Raw genomic sequence first — 18,955 nt, 5'->3', positions numbered from 1 at the left:
GGAAGAGCAGATAATGGAGCAGCAATTGGGCCTCAAAAATGAGGATTGCAACAGGCGTTACTTTGGTTAATTTCCAAGACCCGGCCCAAGATTTGGAGGCAATTTTAAAGTCAGATGTTCTGACTGAGTCGTTGTAATGTTTTTTTTTTTTTTTGGGTGGGGGGTGCCTTTTTTAAAAAAAAAAATAAAAATAAAAATTAAACTTTAATTGGATTCAGATAGTATCTGTCAAATATTTAATTGTATTGGAAAATATTTGACTTAAAATTGACGTATTCGAATTCAAATCCTACTATGATCATCCGAATTAAAATTCGAATCCAAAAAAATCAAATTCGAATGCTCTTAAATGGAAACAAATATGAATTGAATTCGAATTTTTGACTCTCCATTTATGTCCCTAATTCTATGAATGCATTGGTGCTCCAGTGGTTTCCTTATTCAAATTATTTGTGGGCTTCTTTGGGTTTGTGCGGCTGCTCTACTTTTTTTTTAAATGGTCAGGGTTAAATGGTTAGTCGTCTTTGTAACACCATCGTTGCTGTTGGTCCTGTTTTTTTTTTTTTTTTTTGGCAGCAAATTGGGTGTTATTAGTGTAACTTCTCACCTTCTACCCCCCCCTTCCGGTTGCCTTTGAATTAATTGGCTTTTTCCCAAAAAAAAAAAAATAAAGAAAGAAGAAAGATGAGGTGTGTAAGTTAATTAAACTCGGAAATGAGTTTTAGAATCTCAGATATGGGTCCTGCTCTTACTTCAATTTCAATCTAGCCAGAATCGAACAGAAATCTAGATTTCCAGATTAGCTAGAATCAGGATCAGGCTTGGCCGCTATTGGCTGGCTACAGATTAGATCGACTGATCTGATTGTTGACACTGTGTAGGACGGTAGGAGGGTCATCTGTCAATTTGAGATCTTCTAATATGGCAGTGGATGCAAACACGGAATGAAAACTAGAGATTCTAACAGCACAGGATGATAAAAATTTCTTACAATGCCTGACACTTAATGAAGTTGCCGAGTTCTACATTTTCAGTGTCAACAGCGGTTTTACATCCTCAATCCATAATATAAAGCTTTATAGATAAATCAAAGCCCAAGGAACGCTAAGCAGTAGTACAAGACCAGCTTAAAGCAACTCGTCCGCTTTCTCCAACCAGACTTTGTGAATATCATCAGAGAAGAGAACAAAATGCACCTGCAACATAAGGCTTTATATGTGAGTGCCCAAGTACGTACAACCAAATTTCATGACCATAGCATCTGTGCCACATCTTGAATACCTGATCAAACTTCTCATTTGAACCATTTTTGAAGCAATTAGGGAGCAAGATGATACAGCTCTCATCAGAAGTAATTGTTCAATCACCATATCTCCCTGGGTTCAGAGATTATCATGATGACAGTTTCTTATTCTTGATATTAGGTTTCAAAGGATCACAAAGTCAATCAAAATGATGGTGGACTTTGGTGCAACAGTAAGGTTGCTCATTATGACCAAGTCCTCATCATGGTTTAGAGTTGTCTAAAAAACTGCCTCTCTGCAGAGCAGGGATAAGGCTGTATTACATTATCAACCTCCTTAGATCCCGTAGTAACAGGAGCTTTGTGCATTGGGCACCCCCTCAATGAGGTTAATAATGATTAATGATCACAGAAATTTTAAAAAGATTGATGAATGAAAATAGGTATGCAGGGTATTTACTTCAGGTAATGATGGTATCTTAAAGAATATCTGGCAGCAGTAATTAGTGAGTAGTTAATTGATTTGCAGCAAGAGGAAAAAAAGGAAAATTGAAGGACTAAATGCAAAGACCACTGGTCATAGTTTCTACTAAATTCACCCTAAAGTGCTTTGAGAAAATGCATGAAGAGAAATGAATGCTCTCCCACTCCCTGGTCCCCAGTGGATACTTCAAGAATTCAATGGCACAGCAACTCCTCCAAGAATCAATCAATACTCTTTTTTCCCCGGTTGTGTTTTTTTTTGTGTTTTTATTTTTTTTTTTTTTGGGGGGGGGGGGGGTTTGAACCCCTCAGTTCAGTAAAAGGGATAGTCAGTTCCACAACAAATCCCTGTCTGGGCCTTCCAAAGAAAAATAATGAGTATTTAATGAAGTGCAGAAATAAAATTGACCAAGCACAAGTGAAATAGTTTGATTCTTGAATCAGAACATATGATCCAAACAAAAATGACTAATTATTTCACAAGTTAATCAAATGTCAAGATTTTGATCAAAATGCCTAGAATTTAAAACTAAAACTACTAACTGCATGATTCTCACAGTATTGACAGTTTGACATACAAGGAAAGACATACGGAAGATTGTAATTGCTCAGAAATTTGACAAAGCAAAAACAAAGGGAAAGGAAGATGATGGGGGGTGGAAGCATACCTCCTTCAAATCATTTGCAAACTCTTTTACCACAGATAAAGCTATTGTAGCAGCCTCTTCATAGGGATAGCTGAAACAATATGAGGAATAAAGTTGGTGATCCAGCATATCTATAGTTGCCCAAAGAAGATGTGAATAGAAAGAATACGAATGGAACAGTTAAATGAACATAACTTGTCTTGACAGGAGGAACCTGAATTGAAACCTGGAATAAGATCAACTAGAACAAACCAGGTTTTAGTCCAGTTGATGTAGAGATAATTTTCAATTTAAATTTTTATTCAATATTAGAATTTCGATAAGCAGGAGATTCAAGTTTTTCAATTTCCTTGTTCATACCTAACTTTCCAACTTAACTATAATTTATTTGGTAAGGAAAGCCATTGAGATTAAAACAGCCGAGGATTGAATCAGAATCGGGAATACCCCATAGATAGTATTGTGTGCTACTACCACACCCACTCTCTCATTCTCACTGGTTTGGGTCAAAGCCTTTATATCAGGCCTGATTTCTCCTTACCCTTTCTTTCCTCATTGTTTCCTTCCTCTGCTCTTTCTTCCCTTCTGTTGTTCCTACAACATTATCTTTTCAGTCACTAGAGGTAAAATGAAGCTAAATGAGAATTCTGCTGCTTCAACATCATTTGTTGGTTTGGTCCGAGACATTGGGCATAAGCCACCCTTCCTGGAAACCAGACCTGGAAGTTCCCTATGTTATGAGACTGCAACCAGAAGCCACCACTGGTTCTGCAAGACCTTAGTTGTAGAAATTTATTTATTTTTTTCAAATCATCTTTTGGTATCTGTTTTGACTGTTTCTCAATTGCAATCAATCAGTAACTGGATTATCAACCTCCACCAGGAACTTTCAGGTCAACAAAGGCCATACCAGTGAATTCTCTCACTCAAAGTGTGACTGATTTTCTGCCACAACACTTGCATAGAGAGGAGAAGAACAGTACATGGTGTTAATGAACAAAACCTGATTTTGGTTTTCTTCCATGACACTTGCATAGAAAGGAGAAGAACAGTACATGGTGTGAATGAACAAAACCTGATTTTCTAACAACCACAAAATGCTCCTTGTTTTTTTAAATGCATGTCTATTTTTCTTTCTTCTAATCTACATTTTAGAAAACCCCACCCTTTTTTTTTTTTTAATTTATGACCAACTAACCCAGCTCCTACTTGCTTAAGCATACACAGTCCCAGACATCCCCACAATTTACAAATTTCCCTCTGACGTATTAATGAATTTCTTTCGCCATGAGGATTTTAGAACCAGGGTTGCATTACACTTTCAGATCATCCAGCTCCTACTTGCTTAAGCATACACAGTCCCAGACATCCCCACAATTACAAACTTCCCTTTGACGTATTAATGAATTTTATTCCACCATGAGGATTTTAGAACCAGGGTTGCATTACTTTCTGATTATTTACTCTATGAGCTTAAAATTTATTCAAATTGCAGCTGGGTCACGTCATACAGAACAATGTATAAAACAATGAACTTTACATGACCACAACCAATGTTTAAATCATCTCCATGTCTCCACAAGAGGTAGAGATTCTGGCAGCAATTTCAGCAGAACATATATTCCAGTTGAATGTTTTGGTGGGTTTTAAGTGGTCTTTGGATCTGATTTTTGCGTACATAGTTTGAGGCCAATAAACACAATGGCAACATTATTTTTTTTTAACTAAAACCTAACATAGACTGGTCTTCTTGACTCGCATATGCCAGCTATATGCAGACGAAACTTGATCGTGTATTTTAACAAATTTAAAAATGTATATACAAGAAAACATTGAAATTTTCATTAAGATGCAAGAACACATATTGAAAAATAACTTGATCATGTATAATAATAATTTAAAAAATGTATATACAAGAAAACATTGAAACTCACATTAATATGCAAGAACAAATATTGAAAAATAGTCAAATCTCAATTAGAATTTACAAATTTTAAATTACATTTTACAATGACAACCCCTTGAAATTCTTGAAATTTCACTGATATTTTCAAAACTTCACCAAAATTTCTGAACTTTCATCAAAGTAATGAAAATTCGTCGAAATTCACTCAACTGACTAAATTTCATCTTGGGAGGCTCGAGAAGACCAAAATTTCAAAATTTCATGAAATTTAGTACATTAATTGCAACATCATCATGAAGGTTCCTTCAAAGTCAAATTACTTACCGGTAGACACCACAAGATATGGCAGGAAAAGCAATAAACTGGATGTTGTTTTCTTTTGCAAGCTGCAAGGAATTTCTGTAGCCAAGTAAAAGTTTGTCATAGACCATGCCAATAACAGCAATAATAGTAATAATAAGGAAACGCGGAAATCCTGCCTGTAGGGATGCCAATACATGGAGGATAGTAACAATAAATTACCTGTAGGCATTACTCAGAGAAAGCTCTGGGTGATCAGCAACATCATAGATTGGTCCAACAGTGTGAATTACACGAGATACAGGAAGCCTAAAAGCTCTGCATTAAATTTTAAAAAAAAAAAAAAAAAGAAAAGAAAAAAAAAAATGGTGGTGAGGCTTAAAGCTTATTAAATAAACTGCAGATTGAATACTACTAGTAGTATACAAGAAGTGCAACAGAAGCGCCTACGGGGTAATCCTTGCTTCTCCAGTAGGGCACCGAACTCCAGGACGAACCTCAGGAACATCATAACAGGCATCTCGTAGTTCTGGACCAGCAGCTCTATGTATAGCTGAAAGGTAATATTTCCAATTTAATGATAGTTTATACAATTATATTTTTCTTATGAAATAATATATGAATAAATTTACCTCCATCCACACCACCACCACCAAGCATCCGTTCATTTGCTGCATTTACCTGCAGAAGATAATTCTAATGAGACAGCAGCTTGCGTTGTTGATATACTAGAAAATAACTTACAGTTCAATTGCCATTTGGTCCAGTTTCCACTGATAATAGTTAGCTAAATTAACAGAAACATTATAGGAGGTGAACTTATGAATTGACCATCTTTTAAGCAGAACTCATATAGAGAATCTTATGCAATACCTGCTTCAACAGACCTCGGTTTTATTAGAGAAAAGTAAAGAAGCATCTAGGTAATAGAAAACCCCTTACAATTTAATCAAAAACACAAAACAAGGATACATATGAATGTATGATTACCAATTGCAATAAACATTAACAATTTTGAAACAACAAAAATCCAGTTGTGTCAAATCACTAAAAAGAAAGGATCAAATACCTCAAGGACAAATAACCAATGTTTCTTCACAACTGAAGATCAGTGGTTTTTAATAGAATGTGGGACGTAATCCTTGGAGCATATCTCAAACCATTGCTTAGTAAGAAAAGCCTACTCTTGTCACTGGGGTTAAAGAAAAGCACTTAATAATCAAAGACTTGAGGAGGCAAGCACTTCAAGAGGTATGCAGTTGGCATTTAATTTTGGACAAAATTTCAATGTGATGAATAGGTAAAAACTTACAAAATCATCCCTTTTTTCATTTCCACCACTAGTAAATTATCCCCAATTATTAGAATCACGGGGAGAGAGTGAGAGAGGAGCTTCAGCCAACTCAAAATTTTGATTCATTCCTCAAATCCATTCAATATATTTAATACTAAAATATCGTGCATGCTAAGACTAGATATTATCGCGTATGAATGAACTTGATTCCTAACCGAAACCAGTGAGCATAACAAAGATAACATTCTTGAAAATCCTTGACTGAAAAATTATATCAGATATAGTGGTACAAGGAAGGCCCAAAAGCACGAAACAAAGAGAAGAGTTTAACCACAAAGTCCATTGGAGCTGGAAAAGAATTGAATACAGTGGGAAATCCGACAATTCATTCACGGTCGAATCTAAAAGCAGCAAAGAATTGAAAACAGATAGAGAGAAAGATTAACTGAATCCAAAACTTACGATCGCATCAGAAGCACCATCGACGGACCATTCGGTGATATCCCCTTTCTCTATCTTCAGAACAGAAGTAGGAGACAAAGCGAAAAGAGATACGCCATGCCTATCCATTCCACCGTTGGATGTCATCGAAAACCTAGCAGTTGTTGATCTTTTTCTTCTGTAGGAAGAACTCGAGAAGCAGGAATTCTGTTGGACACAAACGATTTCTCTTGGTTCAAAACCAAGGAGGAATGATGAATAAGTCTCCTGAGGTTTACGCTGACAAGATTTATAGCTTCTCAAACTAAAAGCAGAGGAGATTGTGGTTTGAGTTCTGTAAGGGTTTCGCTTTGGGAAAATGCAAATTCCTCTGTTAAGCATCGACAAACGAAGCATACGAGTAAGCGTTTTTTTCTCCACTCTTCGATGAGCAAAGGAGTTGGCGTTACCTTTACTGATGAAGAGTCTCGATTCGCGATTTGAAAGTCAAAACAAATACAATTAAAAAATTATTTATTTATTTATTTATTAAAACATTTGGGTCCTCTTGACCATAAATTAATGTTGAATTCCTGTAATCCAACAGACTAATATTATTATCTGTCGTTTAGTGTATACAAATTTTAAATGTAAAAATACTAAAGTACCCTTAAATTATTTAATATATTATGTTAATATATAATTTTAAAAAGAGATTATTGATCATTATATATATATATATAATTTATTAAATAATCTGCGGATATTTTGATCCATTATCGTTTGAAATTTAAATATACTTAGTGTATTAATCTGATTATGACTCACATGTAATATATTACACTAAAGAGACTCAACATTAGTTTGTGGTTCACTAAAGAGACCCACACTAAAAAACTCTAAAAAATTAGCCGTTTTTTCATATGTGCCCAAGGCCAAGCTTAGAGTTTGTTTGTAGAAGAGTTGTTTGTATGCTTATCCAAAAGAAAAAAAGAGTTTTTTTGGTTGCAAGAAGAAATATAAATATTTGATATTAACACACAAGTTTCTTCCGTTTTTAATTTTCATTAGAAATAAAGTGCACCATTTTCAAAAGTAAAACCTTACAAATATCCCAAGTACTTCTCTCACCGTTAGCGACTGCTTAGATTTAACTGTTTAAATTCAGATAATTTTTTTAATATGACTGCATTAACCCTATATGGACAATTTGACCATTAAAAGAGAATGTATTAAAATATTTTTGAGTGAAACAATTCCCTCTTTTGGGCTCAGGATTTTTCTTTATCCCATATAGTCTTGGAAAGTGATAATCTGGCCCTCATTTCCATCCTTCAAAAGCATGCTTCGGAGGTACCATGGAAAATATTTCCCATCATTTCAGATATACACGGAATGGCATCTGCTTTTGAATTTGTCTCCTTTTCCCGTGTATATAGGGCCGTTTGGTTCGAGCAGACAAAACAACACAACCAAACCGAGCGGCATGGGCGAAGAAGATTTCTTTAAAAATATTTATGAATATGATTCAAATGTAACGCTTGATAGTAGGGGTGAAATCGCTAGTCCCTCACTACCCAATCGGAGGCTTTCTTAGTGTAAAAGGGTGTCAACCCATTCTTTCCCCCCCCCAGTGAATCTGGTTGGCTCGCCCCCCCGGCCGGGCCCCCCCCCCCCCCCCCCCCCCCCCTTTGTTTTTTGATGTTATGGAACTTGGTTGTAATCGTGGTTTTGCTTTCTAATAAACTTTCTATTACCAAAAAAAGAAACAATTCCCTCTTCACTTATCCATGTTGCCAATTTGGTCATTAGAATATTACCAAAAAATATAAGTACGCTTCCCCATGTCACACCATGTGATTTTATTTTAAATCTCCCTCCCATGTGGTTTATTTGCAAACCATAATTGTGGTAAATTTTATACATCATTCGTAGCATTTTTAAAGTATGGGCAACGTGCATAAGCAAGCCAAACCGAGAGGCCAAAAAAAAAATTTGTCTTTTTTTTTTTTTTTTTTTTTTCCTTTTGTGTTTGTATGCTTTAAAAAAAGTTTGTATGCAAAATTTGGAACAAATAAAAAGGCATATAAGATTAGATTGTATTAGCAAGTCTCGGTTCCAGGTTTTGACTAGCAGCTTCACTGAGCGCAACCTTGCGAATGCTTTGATAGTCACTTTTTCTAAGACACTACTAAATTAGGTTGTATAAAGTATGTACAAGTCCTTTATATCTAAAAAATAATAATAATAATAATAATTTGTGATTTTTTTTTTGGGAGGGGGGGGAGGGATTACTTGAGTGTGTTTGATAACAATTCAACTACAATATTTCTTCGTAGGAAACAATGTTTTTTGTTTTTTGTGTGTTTGTATGCTTTAAAAAAGTTTTGGATTACTTTTAGTGTACGATAAACATGTTCCATAAGCATTTCTTGAACATTTATGAAATAACAAGAAGTTTAATAGACAATTTATAGAGAGCACGCTCCCAACAAGTATTAATAATTAACAAAATAATATTGAAAGAATATATCAAACTCTTTCAAAGGGGCTTTCAAAGGGGCTTTGAATTTTAATGAAATAAAAGGAGTTTTACTATCAAAAAATAAAAACATAAAATTAAAAAAGAAACACTTGGTTGGATTCCATTTTGTCATTTGAGGCTGATTCATTCGGATCGACATTAGGGTCCAACTACATTGCATTGCCAGAATCCATGTTGTATATTTGAAACAGGTTGACCTCCTTGCTTCTCTCATGGTACAATCCTCTTCCCGCTGAGCCCCCCCCCCCACCTCCTTTCTCCTCGGTCCATAGAGACAAAATGTAGGACTGGTGCCAACAGTTCATCATGGAAGAAATGACTCACCGAGCCGGGATCACTAACTAATACTAAAATAAAAGTATATAGAAAAGAACTGGCTTTTCTGTATACTTTCTACTTTCCTCGGTTCCGTTGCTACCGCGGGCCTTACGCAATGAGTATCAAGCAACAAACTTGCTAAACAATCAAAGCGGAAAACTGTTATGAACTGGGTTCTTTCGGAAGCATCAACTACCATCTCATTAACAAAAGGAAGAAGAAAAGGTTGCAGGTCAAAAGAAGTTCTCTCCTTGGGTACTAATTTTGCTAAATAACCACAATCAGATAAACCGTCTAAATTTGTGAGAGATGCATTATACTTTGCGTACAGAGTTGGGACTCCAACGTACAAAAGTAGCTCTTGCTACTGAGGGTTTCGTTGTTGTGGTGTGAACGGTTCCTGAGCATTGAAATGAACAACTCCTAGGTGTTATGAGAAAGAATCATTTCCCCAATCTAAGATAAGTTAAAACTATAAATGATAAAAAATAATTGAAAATAAAAATCTTGAAAGCCCCGTTCAATTACTTCTGAGATTTTCAATGGCTAACTTGATATGGTTATGCGGAGCAGAAGAATTAAGATTGAGAAAGGGGAAATGAATGATATATCTGTTATGATAATTTGATAGAGAGTACACGGCCTAGATTGGTCACTCTTCAAATCTTACAGTCTAATTCAAACAATAGCTCTACTCTTGTATTTACACGCATTCCTTGTAATGTTCAATGGTGTACACCAATATCCCGTACATCACTCTTTTTTGTCCTTCTATGACTTTCTCATGGACATATGATTTATAATTAAGATTTGTACAAAAGAAATGTTACATAATAAAATAAAAAAGAAGACCAACTGCCCGCATGGTTCTTGCACGAAGACGGAGACGGATGGGAGTGCAATAAGGATATTGAGTTGCAAGGCTTTTCGGTTGCACTAAGGGTTGATTGGTCTTTCCACACACTCATCTATAAATGCTTCATGTGGTGGGTGCAAGAACCACATGGATGATCATCACTAAATGATTGAAGTTTACGGATATGTAAATACTGGTTGGTTCAAAAAACTAAAATAAAACCAAACTCAAATCGAATGAGTAGGTGAGCCATGCATCTCAAAATGGTCCCGTTAGCTTGCCAGTTTATTCATTCAACTAAAATTCTAATTCCATACAAAACAAAACAAAAAGTTAATTAGAAAAAAACATTTAGGCTTTCCATTTTAGAGAGAATCCACAAGCAAGCAAAAAAACAAACACATCGAAAAGCATTCAAATCTCAACCACCATCAATCTTCCAAGCCAAACAAGGAGACCAGAACCACCTAAGAAGTCTGTTACGCCCTTCTCTTATAAATAAACACGTAGAGAGGAGTATGTCATTGCACTGATCTAGCAAAATAGTAGGAGAAAAGAAAGAGACAAGTGAGCATCAAGGAGCTTGGAAGTACATGTACCTATGGCCAATTCTAATGTCCTGAAGGTTGTGTGCCTTGTTCTGGTCTGCATGGTTGTGGCAGCACCACATGCTACAGATGCCCTCACATGTGGGCAAGTGGTTTCTCGATTGGCTTCTTGCCTCACCTTTCTGCGCAATGGAGGAAAGGTTTCTTGGGCTTGTTGCGATTCCGTGAGGGCACTCAACTCCGCTGCAAGAACCACTCCTGACCGTCGAGTAGCTTGTCGATGTCTCAAGAATGCCTACAGAGCCACTCCCGGCATCAAAGGAGGCAATGCTGCAGCACTTCCCGGCAAATGTGGTGTCCACCTTCCCTACAATATTAGCCCTTCCATTGACTGTTCCAAGTATATTTTCATCATCTAGATAACCGTGAATTTTCAAATCCTTTATAATCCTACCGAGAATCTCAAACCCTTAGATATGAGAATTTCATAATGGTTTAGTGATTCTTTTATGACTAACATTCGGTTTTGTTATGTTTTTAGGGTGAGGTGAAGTGAAAGTGGTTAGGGGCGAAGAAGATTAATAAACACGTCTTGATCCTGCAAATCCACATTAGTGGTTGAGAAGTTTGAAAGTCTCTCGTTATCAATGTGCTAACATATAATTGTAAGGCAATTGAGCCGGTTGTCTATCTCCTAGTTTGGGTGACTGTACGAAATAAATGTTAACATTGCCCCTTATTGCAAACTCATTCCTCATTCTGCATAAAATTCGCCTTGCTTTATATTAATATATAGATTGAAACTCGACATCATTCATTTTCCGTTTTCAGGTAACAAAAGGGCATTGTGGTAAATTCGTTTTTTGGAAAGGTGTGGGTGTAGGTAAACATGGGTGTCCAACACCTAAGTTGTGTTTCCTTAATTCTTAACGTATGATTGTGGATAAAAGAATAGAAAAGCATAGGGATATCGAAGAGCAAATCTATGCCATGTTGCCGATTTGACCATTAGAAAATTACCATACAATATATGAATGCTTCCCCTTGTCACACCATGTGATTTGTTTTTCAAATCTCCCTTCCCCATTGTTTATTTGGAAACCATCTTTGTGGTAAATTTTGTACATCCTTTTTAGCATTTTTGAATACGGGCTATTGTGTGCATAAGCAAGCCAATTTGACGGGCAAAAAAAAATAAAAAACAAAATTCCTGTCTCATACCCAATGTTTTGTCAAATGTCCCTGATATTGTGAGGATTCAAGATGCAAAATTTGGGAAACCTAAGGCAGATAACATTAGATTGTATTAGCAAGTCTCGGTTCACGGGCGTTACTGGCAGCTGCGCTGAACGCAGCCTGGCGATAGCCTTGACAATCACTTTTTCTAAGACAAGTACTAAATTAGCTTGTATAAATTATGGACATGTACTTTATTTGTTGAAAAAAAAAGAATTGTGTGTGTGTGTGTGTGTTTTTTTGTGGGGATTACTTGAGTGTGTTTGGTAACATTTCTACTACAATATTTCTTTGCGAAAACTATATTTTTGTTTGTTTGTATGCTTAAAGAAAGTTTTGGATTTTCTTGTTAGTTTATGATATACACGTTCCATAAGCATTTCTTGAACAATTACGAAATAAGAATAACTTTAATAAATAATTTATAGAGAGGACGCTCCTAACGAGTATTAATAATTAAAAAAATAATAATATTGAAAGATTATATCATACTCTTTGAAAGGGGCTTTGAATTTTAAGGAAATAAAAGGAGTTTTACTCTCCAAAAATAAAAACATAAAATTAAAAAAGATACACTCGATTGGATTCCATTTTGTCATTTGCGAGTATCAAGCAACAAAATTGCTAAACAATTAAAGCATTTTGTCATTTGCGAGTATCAAGCAACAAAATTGCTAAACAATTAAAGCGAAAAACTGTTCCGAACTGGGTTATTTTGGAAGCATCAACTTCCATCTCATTAACAATAGGAAGAACAAAAGGTTGTAGGTCAAAAGGAGTTCTCTTCTTGGCAACTAATTTTGCTAAATAACCACAATCAGATGGACTGTCTAAATTGGTGAGAGATGCATTATACATCGCGTACAGAGTTGGGACTCCAACGTACAAAAGAAGCTCTCGCTACGGAGGGATTCACTGTTGTGGCGTGAATGGTTCTTGAGCATTGAAATGAACAACTCCTAGGTGTTATGAAAAGATTTCATTCTCCTCGCCCCACCCCCCAATCTAAGATAAGTTAAAACTATAACTGATTAAAGATAATTGAAAATAAAAATCTTGAAAGCCCCGTTCAATTCCGTCTGGGATTTTCAACGGCTAACTTGATATGGTTACTCGGAGCAGAAGCGGTAAGATTGAGAAAGGGGAAATGAATGATTTATCTGCTCTAATAATTTTATAGAAAGTACACATTCTAGATTGGTCACTCTTCAAATCTTACAGTCTAATTCAATACAATAGCTCTACTCTTGTATTTATACGCATTCCTTGTAATGTTCAATGGTTTACACCAATATCCTGCACATATTACTCTTTTTTGTCCTTCTTCGACATTCCCATGGACAAATGATTTACAATCAATATTTGTACAAAAAAAAATGATGCATATTAAAATAAAAAAGAATACCAACCGTCCCCATGGTTCATGTACGAAGACGAAGACGGATGGTAGTGCAATAAAAATATTGAGTTGCAAGGCTTTTTGGTTGCATTAGTGGTTGATTGGTCTTTCCACACACTCGTCTATAAATGCTTCATGTAGTGGGTGCAAGAACCACATGGATGATCGTAACTAAATGATTGATGTTTACATATATGTAAATACTGGTTGGTTCCAAAAACTAAAACAAAACCAAACTCAAATCGATTGAGTAGGTGAGCCATGCATCTCAAAATGGTCCTGTTAGCGTGCCAATTTGTTCATTCAAACTAGAATTCTATTTCAAAACCTACCAAAAAAAAAGTTAATTAGAAAAAACATTTAGGCTTTCCATTTTAGAGAGAATCCACGCAAGCAAAAAAACAAACACATTGAAAAGCATTCAAATCTCAACCACCATCAACCTTCCAAGCCAAACAAGGAGACCAAAACCACCTAAGAAGTTTGTTACGCCCTTCTCTTATAAATAAACACGTAGAGAGGAGTATGTCATTGCACTGATCTAGCAAAATAGTAGGAGAAAAGAAAGAGACAAGTGAGCATCAAGGAGCTTGGAAGTACGTGTACCTATGGCCAATTCTAATGTCCTGAAGGTTGTGTGCCTTGTTCTGGTTTGCATGGTTGTGGCAGCACCACATGCTGTAGATGCCCTCACATGTGGGCAAGTGGTCTCTCGATTGGCTTCTTGCCTCACCTTTCTGCGCAATGGAGGAAAGGTGTCTTGGGCTTGTTGCGATTCCGTGAGAGCACTCAACTCCGCTGCAAGAACCACTCCTGACCGTCGAGTAGCTTGTCGTTGTCTCAAGAATGCCTACAGAGCTACTCCCGGCATCAAGGGAGGCAATGCTGCAGCACTTCCCGACAAATGTGGTGTCCACCTTCCCTACAAGATCAGCCCTTCCATTGACTGCTCCAAGTATATTTTCATCATCTAGATAACCCCATGAATTTTCTAATCCTTTTTATTCGTAACGTGAATCTCAAACTCCTAGATATGAGAATTTCATAATGGTTAATTAATTCTTTTATTACTAACATTCGGATTTTATTACGTTTTCAGGGTGAGGTGAAGTGAAAGTGGTTAGAGGCGAAGAAGATTAATAAACATTTCTAGATCTTACAAATCCACATTAGTGGTTGAGTCGTTTGAAAGTCTCTCGTTATCAATGTGCTAACATATAATTGTAAGGCATTTGAGTTGGTTGTCTATCTCCTACTTTGGGTGACTATAGAAATAAATATTAACATTGCCCCTTAATGCAAACTCATTCCTCCTTCTGCATAAAATTCGCCTTGCTTTATATTAATTTAGGGACTGAAACTCGACAGCACTCATTTTCCGTTTTCGGGTAACAGATGGGTATGGTGGTAAATTGGTGTTTGGAAATGTTTGGGAGTAGGTAATTGTGGGCGCCCAACACTTAAGTGACGTTTCCTTGATTCTTAACGTATGACGGTGGATAAAAGAATAGAAAAGCAAATAGTTTTCTAGGGATATCGAAGAGAAAATTTGTGCCATGTTGCCGATTTGGCCACTAGAACATTACCATGCAATATAAGAATGCTTCACTTTGTCACACCTTGTGATTTTATTTCAAATCTCCCTTCCCCGTTGTTTATTTGCAAATCAACATTGTTTGGTAAATTGTATACATCCTTTTTAGCATTTTTAAAGTATGGGCTATAACGTGCATAAGCAAGCCAAACCGATGGGCAAAAAAAGCAAGAAACAAAATTTCTTTCTCATACCCAATGTTTTGTCAAATGTCCCCGACATTGTGAGGAGCATTCAAGATGCAAAATTTGGGATAAACAAGAAGGCAAATAAAATTAGATTGTATTAGCAAGTCTTTGTTCATGGGTTTGACTAGCAGTTTCACTAAGCCCAGCCTGGCGATATCCTTGACAATCACTTTTTTTTTTTTTTTTGACAATCACTTTGAAAGGGGCTTTTAAAAAGAGTTTTAGTCTCCAAAAATAAAAACATAAATTTAAAAAAGATACACCTGGTTGGATTCCATTTTGTCATTTGCGAGTATCAAGCAACAAACTTGCTGAACAAATAAAGAGGAAAGTTGTTCAACACTGGGGTTTTTTGGAAGCATCAACTTCCATCTCATTAACAATAGGAAGAGGAAAAGGTTGTAGGTCAAAAGAAATTCTCTTCATGGCTACTAATTTTGCTAAATAACCACAATCAAATAGACTGTCAAAATTGGTGAGAGAGGCATTATACTTCGCTTACAGAGTTGGGACTCCAACGTACAAAAGAAGCTCTTGCTATTGACGGTTTCACTGTTGTGGCGTGAATGGTTCCTGAGCATTGAAATGAACAACTCCTAGGCGTTATGAGAAAGATTCCATTCTCCACCCCCATCCCCTATCTAAAATAAGTTAAAACTATAACTGATCAAAGATAATTGAAAAAAAAAATCTTGAAAGCCCCTCGTTCAATTACTTATGGGATTTTCAACGGCTAACTTGATATGGTTACTCAGACCGGAGGAATTATGATTGAGAAATGGGAAATGAATGATATATCTGCTCTAATAATTTGATAGAGGGTAGACGTTCTAGATTGGTCACTCTTGAAATCTTACAGTCTAATTAAATACAATAGCTACTCTTGGATTTACACGCATTCCTCTTTTTTGTCCACCTTCGACATTCCCATGGACATATGACTTACAATCAAAATTTGTACAAAAGAAATGATACATATTAAAATAAAAAAGAATACCAACCGCCCCCATAGTTCATGCATGGAGACGGTGACGGATGGTAGTGCAATAAAGATATTGAGTTGTCAGGCTTTTCAGTTGAACTAATGGTTGATTAGTCTCTCCACACACTCGTCTATAAATGCTTCATGTAGTGGGTGCAAGAACCACATGGATGATCATAACTAAATGATTGATGTTTACATATATGTAAATACTGGTTTGTTCCAAAAACTAAAACAAAAACAAACTCAAATCAATTGAGCAGGTGAGCCATGCATCTCAAAATGGTCCCGTTAGCATGCCAGTTTGTTCATTCAAACTAGAACTCTATTTCAAGACCTACCAAAAAAAAGTTAATTAGAAAAAACATTTAGGCTTTCCATTTTAGAGAGAGTCCACACAAGCAAAAAACAAACACATCGAAAAGCATTCAAATCTCAACCACCATCAATCTTCCAAGCCAAACCAGGGGACCACCCCACCTGAAGCTGATACCCCCCTTCTCTTATAAATAAACAAGTAGAGAGGAGTATGTCATTGCACCGATCTAGCAAAATAGTAGGAGAAAAGAAAGAGACAAGTGAGCATCAAGGAGCTTGGAAGTACGGTACCTATGGCCAATTCTAATGTCCGCAGGTTGTGTGCCTTGTTTTGGTCTGCATGCCATGCGCACATGCGCCCTCACATGTGGACAAGTGGTCTCTCGCTTGGCTTGCTTGCCTCACCTTGCCGCAATGGAGGAAAGGTTTCTTGGGCTTGTTGTGATTCCGTGAGGGCACTCAACTCCGCTGCAAGAACCACTCCCCGACCGTCGAGTAGCTTGTCGTCTGCTAAGAATGCCCTCGGAGCCACTCCGCATCAAGGGAGGCAATGCCGCAACACTTCCCAGCAAATGTGGTGTCCACCTTCCCTACAATATCAGCCCTTCCATTGACTGCTCCAAGTATATTTTCATCATCTAGATAACCCCATGAATTTTCTAATCCTTTTTATTCGTGACGCAATCTCAAACTCTTAGATATGAGAATTTCATAATAGTTAATTAATTCTTTTATTACTAACATTCGGATTTTATTACGTTTTCAGGGTGAGGTGAAGTCAAAGTGGTTAGAGGCGAAGAAGATTAATAAACATTTCTAGATCTTACAAATCCACATTAGTGGTTGAGTCGTTTAAAAGTCTGTCGTTATCAATGTGCTAACATATAATTGTAAGGCAGTTGAGCCAGTTGTCTATTTCCTAGTTTGGGTGACTGTATGAAATAAATGTTAACATTGCCCCTTATAGCAAATTCATTCCTCCTTCTACATAAAATTCGCCTTGTTTTATATTAATATAGAGACTGAAACTCGACAACACTCATTTTCGGTTTTCGGGTAACAGATGGGCATGGTGTTAAATTCGTGTTTGGAAATGTCTGGGTGTAGGTAAATGTGGGCGCCCAACACCTAAGTTGTGTTTCCTTGATTCTTAACGTATGATAATGGATAAAAGAATAGAAAAGCAATTACTTTTCTAGGGAGAGCAAATCTGTGCCATGTTGCCAATTTGGCCATTAGAACATTACCATACAATACTAAGTACACTTCCCCTCGTCACACCATGTGATTTTATTTCAAATCACCTTTCCCCGTTGTTTATTTGCAAACCATCATTTTGGTAAATTTTATACATCCTTTTTAGCATTTTTAAAGTATGGGATATGACGTGCATAAGCAATCCAAACTGACAGGCAAAAAAAAAGAAGTTCTGTCTCATACCCCATGTTTTGTCAAATGTCCCCTACTTTGTGAGTAGAATTCAAGATGCAAAATTTGGGACAAACAAAAGGCATATATGATTAGATTGTATTAGCAAGTCTCGGTTCTAGGGCTTGACTAGCAGCTTCACTGAGCCCAGCTTGGCGATGGCTTTAACAATCACTTTTTCTAAGACACTACTAAATTAGATTGTATAAATTATGGACAGGTCCTTTATTTCTTAAGAAAATAAAAATTGCTTCTTTTTTTTTTTTTTTGTGGGGGGGGGGGGGGGGGGGTTTAATAGAGTGTGTTAGATAAAAATTCAACTGCAATATTTCTTGTGTTTGTATGCTATTAGTGATTAGGAGTTTAGGATCCGAACCCTTTCAGCAAAGAATTAATAGTCCTAGGTGCATAGGAAATGGCATGTACCATGAGAAAAGTTGAATTCTTGACTTTTTATTAATAGATGTTGGTCATTGTCAACTAAGCCGAGCCTTTGATGGTTGACGTTTGGATTTATCTTTGTTGCCACACAATTTTAAGAATATTACACATGAAAAAGACTGATCCAATGGTTCACATTCGCACAGTAGCACTTGAAGTGTCATGTATCCGAAGTTTGCAAATCTATCCATCTCATTTTCTAAGTTAACAAAACAGGGACAAAAGAATACAAGCAAAAAATTTAATCTTGAATAGTATTATCGAAAGAACCAAGTTTTGCTCCACCCATTGGCTTCATTTATCTATTAATACTGAGGAATATACGAGTTTGATTTACATAACTCAGGAATCCAAAGATCGGAAAGTAGCCAATTTTATTTTATTTTTATTTTTATTTTTTTTTGGTAAAAGAATATTTAATTAGAGGAAGGGCAAGAAAATGTCAAGACATCCTGATTACAAGCTTCAAGAAGCCAAGGAGTGGAAATAGACCATATAGTTCGACTTGCCACGAACTGGGCCTTCCTAGCTAGGGGATTGGCTACTGAGTTAGCCCACCTAGATATATATCGAACCGACCACGATGGTTCAAGATCAAGAAATTGTCGAATATCCTCCACCACACGTTTGGCATCCGAATCAATGGGAAGAAACGGATTAGCCAATTTTAGTTTCATATAGACAAGACAAAGCTTTCTATGTCAGGGAGTCAATCATACTAATATTATGATTCAAAAAATATAGTTGAAGTTAAGGATGCAAATTTGACCTTGATGACCCAAACCTACCACCTACGCTCGCCCTAAGCA

At 36.4% G+C, this 18,955-nt stretch overlaps 1 protein-coding gene and 2 pseudogenes across 1 annotated transcript; 2 read left to right on the top strand and 1 right to left on the bottom strand.

Moving 5' to 3' along the window:
* Positions 1-889: 889 nt before the first annotated feature.
* LOC149008052 (appr-1-p processing enzyme family protein) lies at positions 890-6,765 on the bottom strand. The gene is made up of 7 exons (XM_089166630.1): positions 6,336-6,765; positions 5,212-5,260; positions 5,030-5,132; positions 4,802-4,897; positions 4,604-4,678; positions 2,395-2,464; positions 890-1,196 (listed from the first exon to the last, which is right to left on the bottom strand). The coding sequence occupies exons 1-7, from the start codon at positions 6,708-6,710 to the stop codon at positions 1,128-1,130; spliced, it is 837 nt and encodes a 278-aa protein (XP_089022756.1). The 5' UTR covers positions 6,711-6,765; the 3' UTR covers positions 890-1,127.
* A 3,848-nt stretch (positions 6,766-10,613) lies between these two features.
* Positions 10,614-11,106, top strand: LOC149008051 (non-specific lipid-transfer protein pseudogene; annotated as a pseudogene).
* A 2,697-nt stretch (positions 11,107-13,803) lies between these two features.
* On the top strand, positions 13,804-14,299 carry LOC149008050 (non-specific lipid-transfer protein pseudogene; annotated as a pseudogene).
* The last annotated feature ends 4,656 nt before the right edge of the window (positions 14,300-18,955 follow it).

This window comes from Hakea prostrata, chromosome 8 (genome assembly GCF_041222555.1).
Source record: "Hakea prostrata isolate BN-2017 chromosome 8, UWA_Hpros_2, whole genome shotgun sequence".
NCBI classification, from domain to species: Eukaryota; Viridiplantae; Streptophyta; class Magnoliopsida; order Proteales; family Proteaceae; genus Hakea; species Hakea prostrata.
Note: the sequence above shows the minus strand (reverse complement) of the source record. Positions and strands in the feature narration are given on the sequence as shown.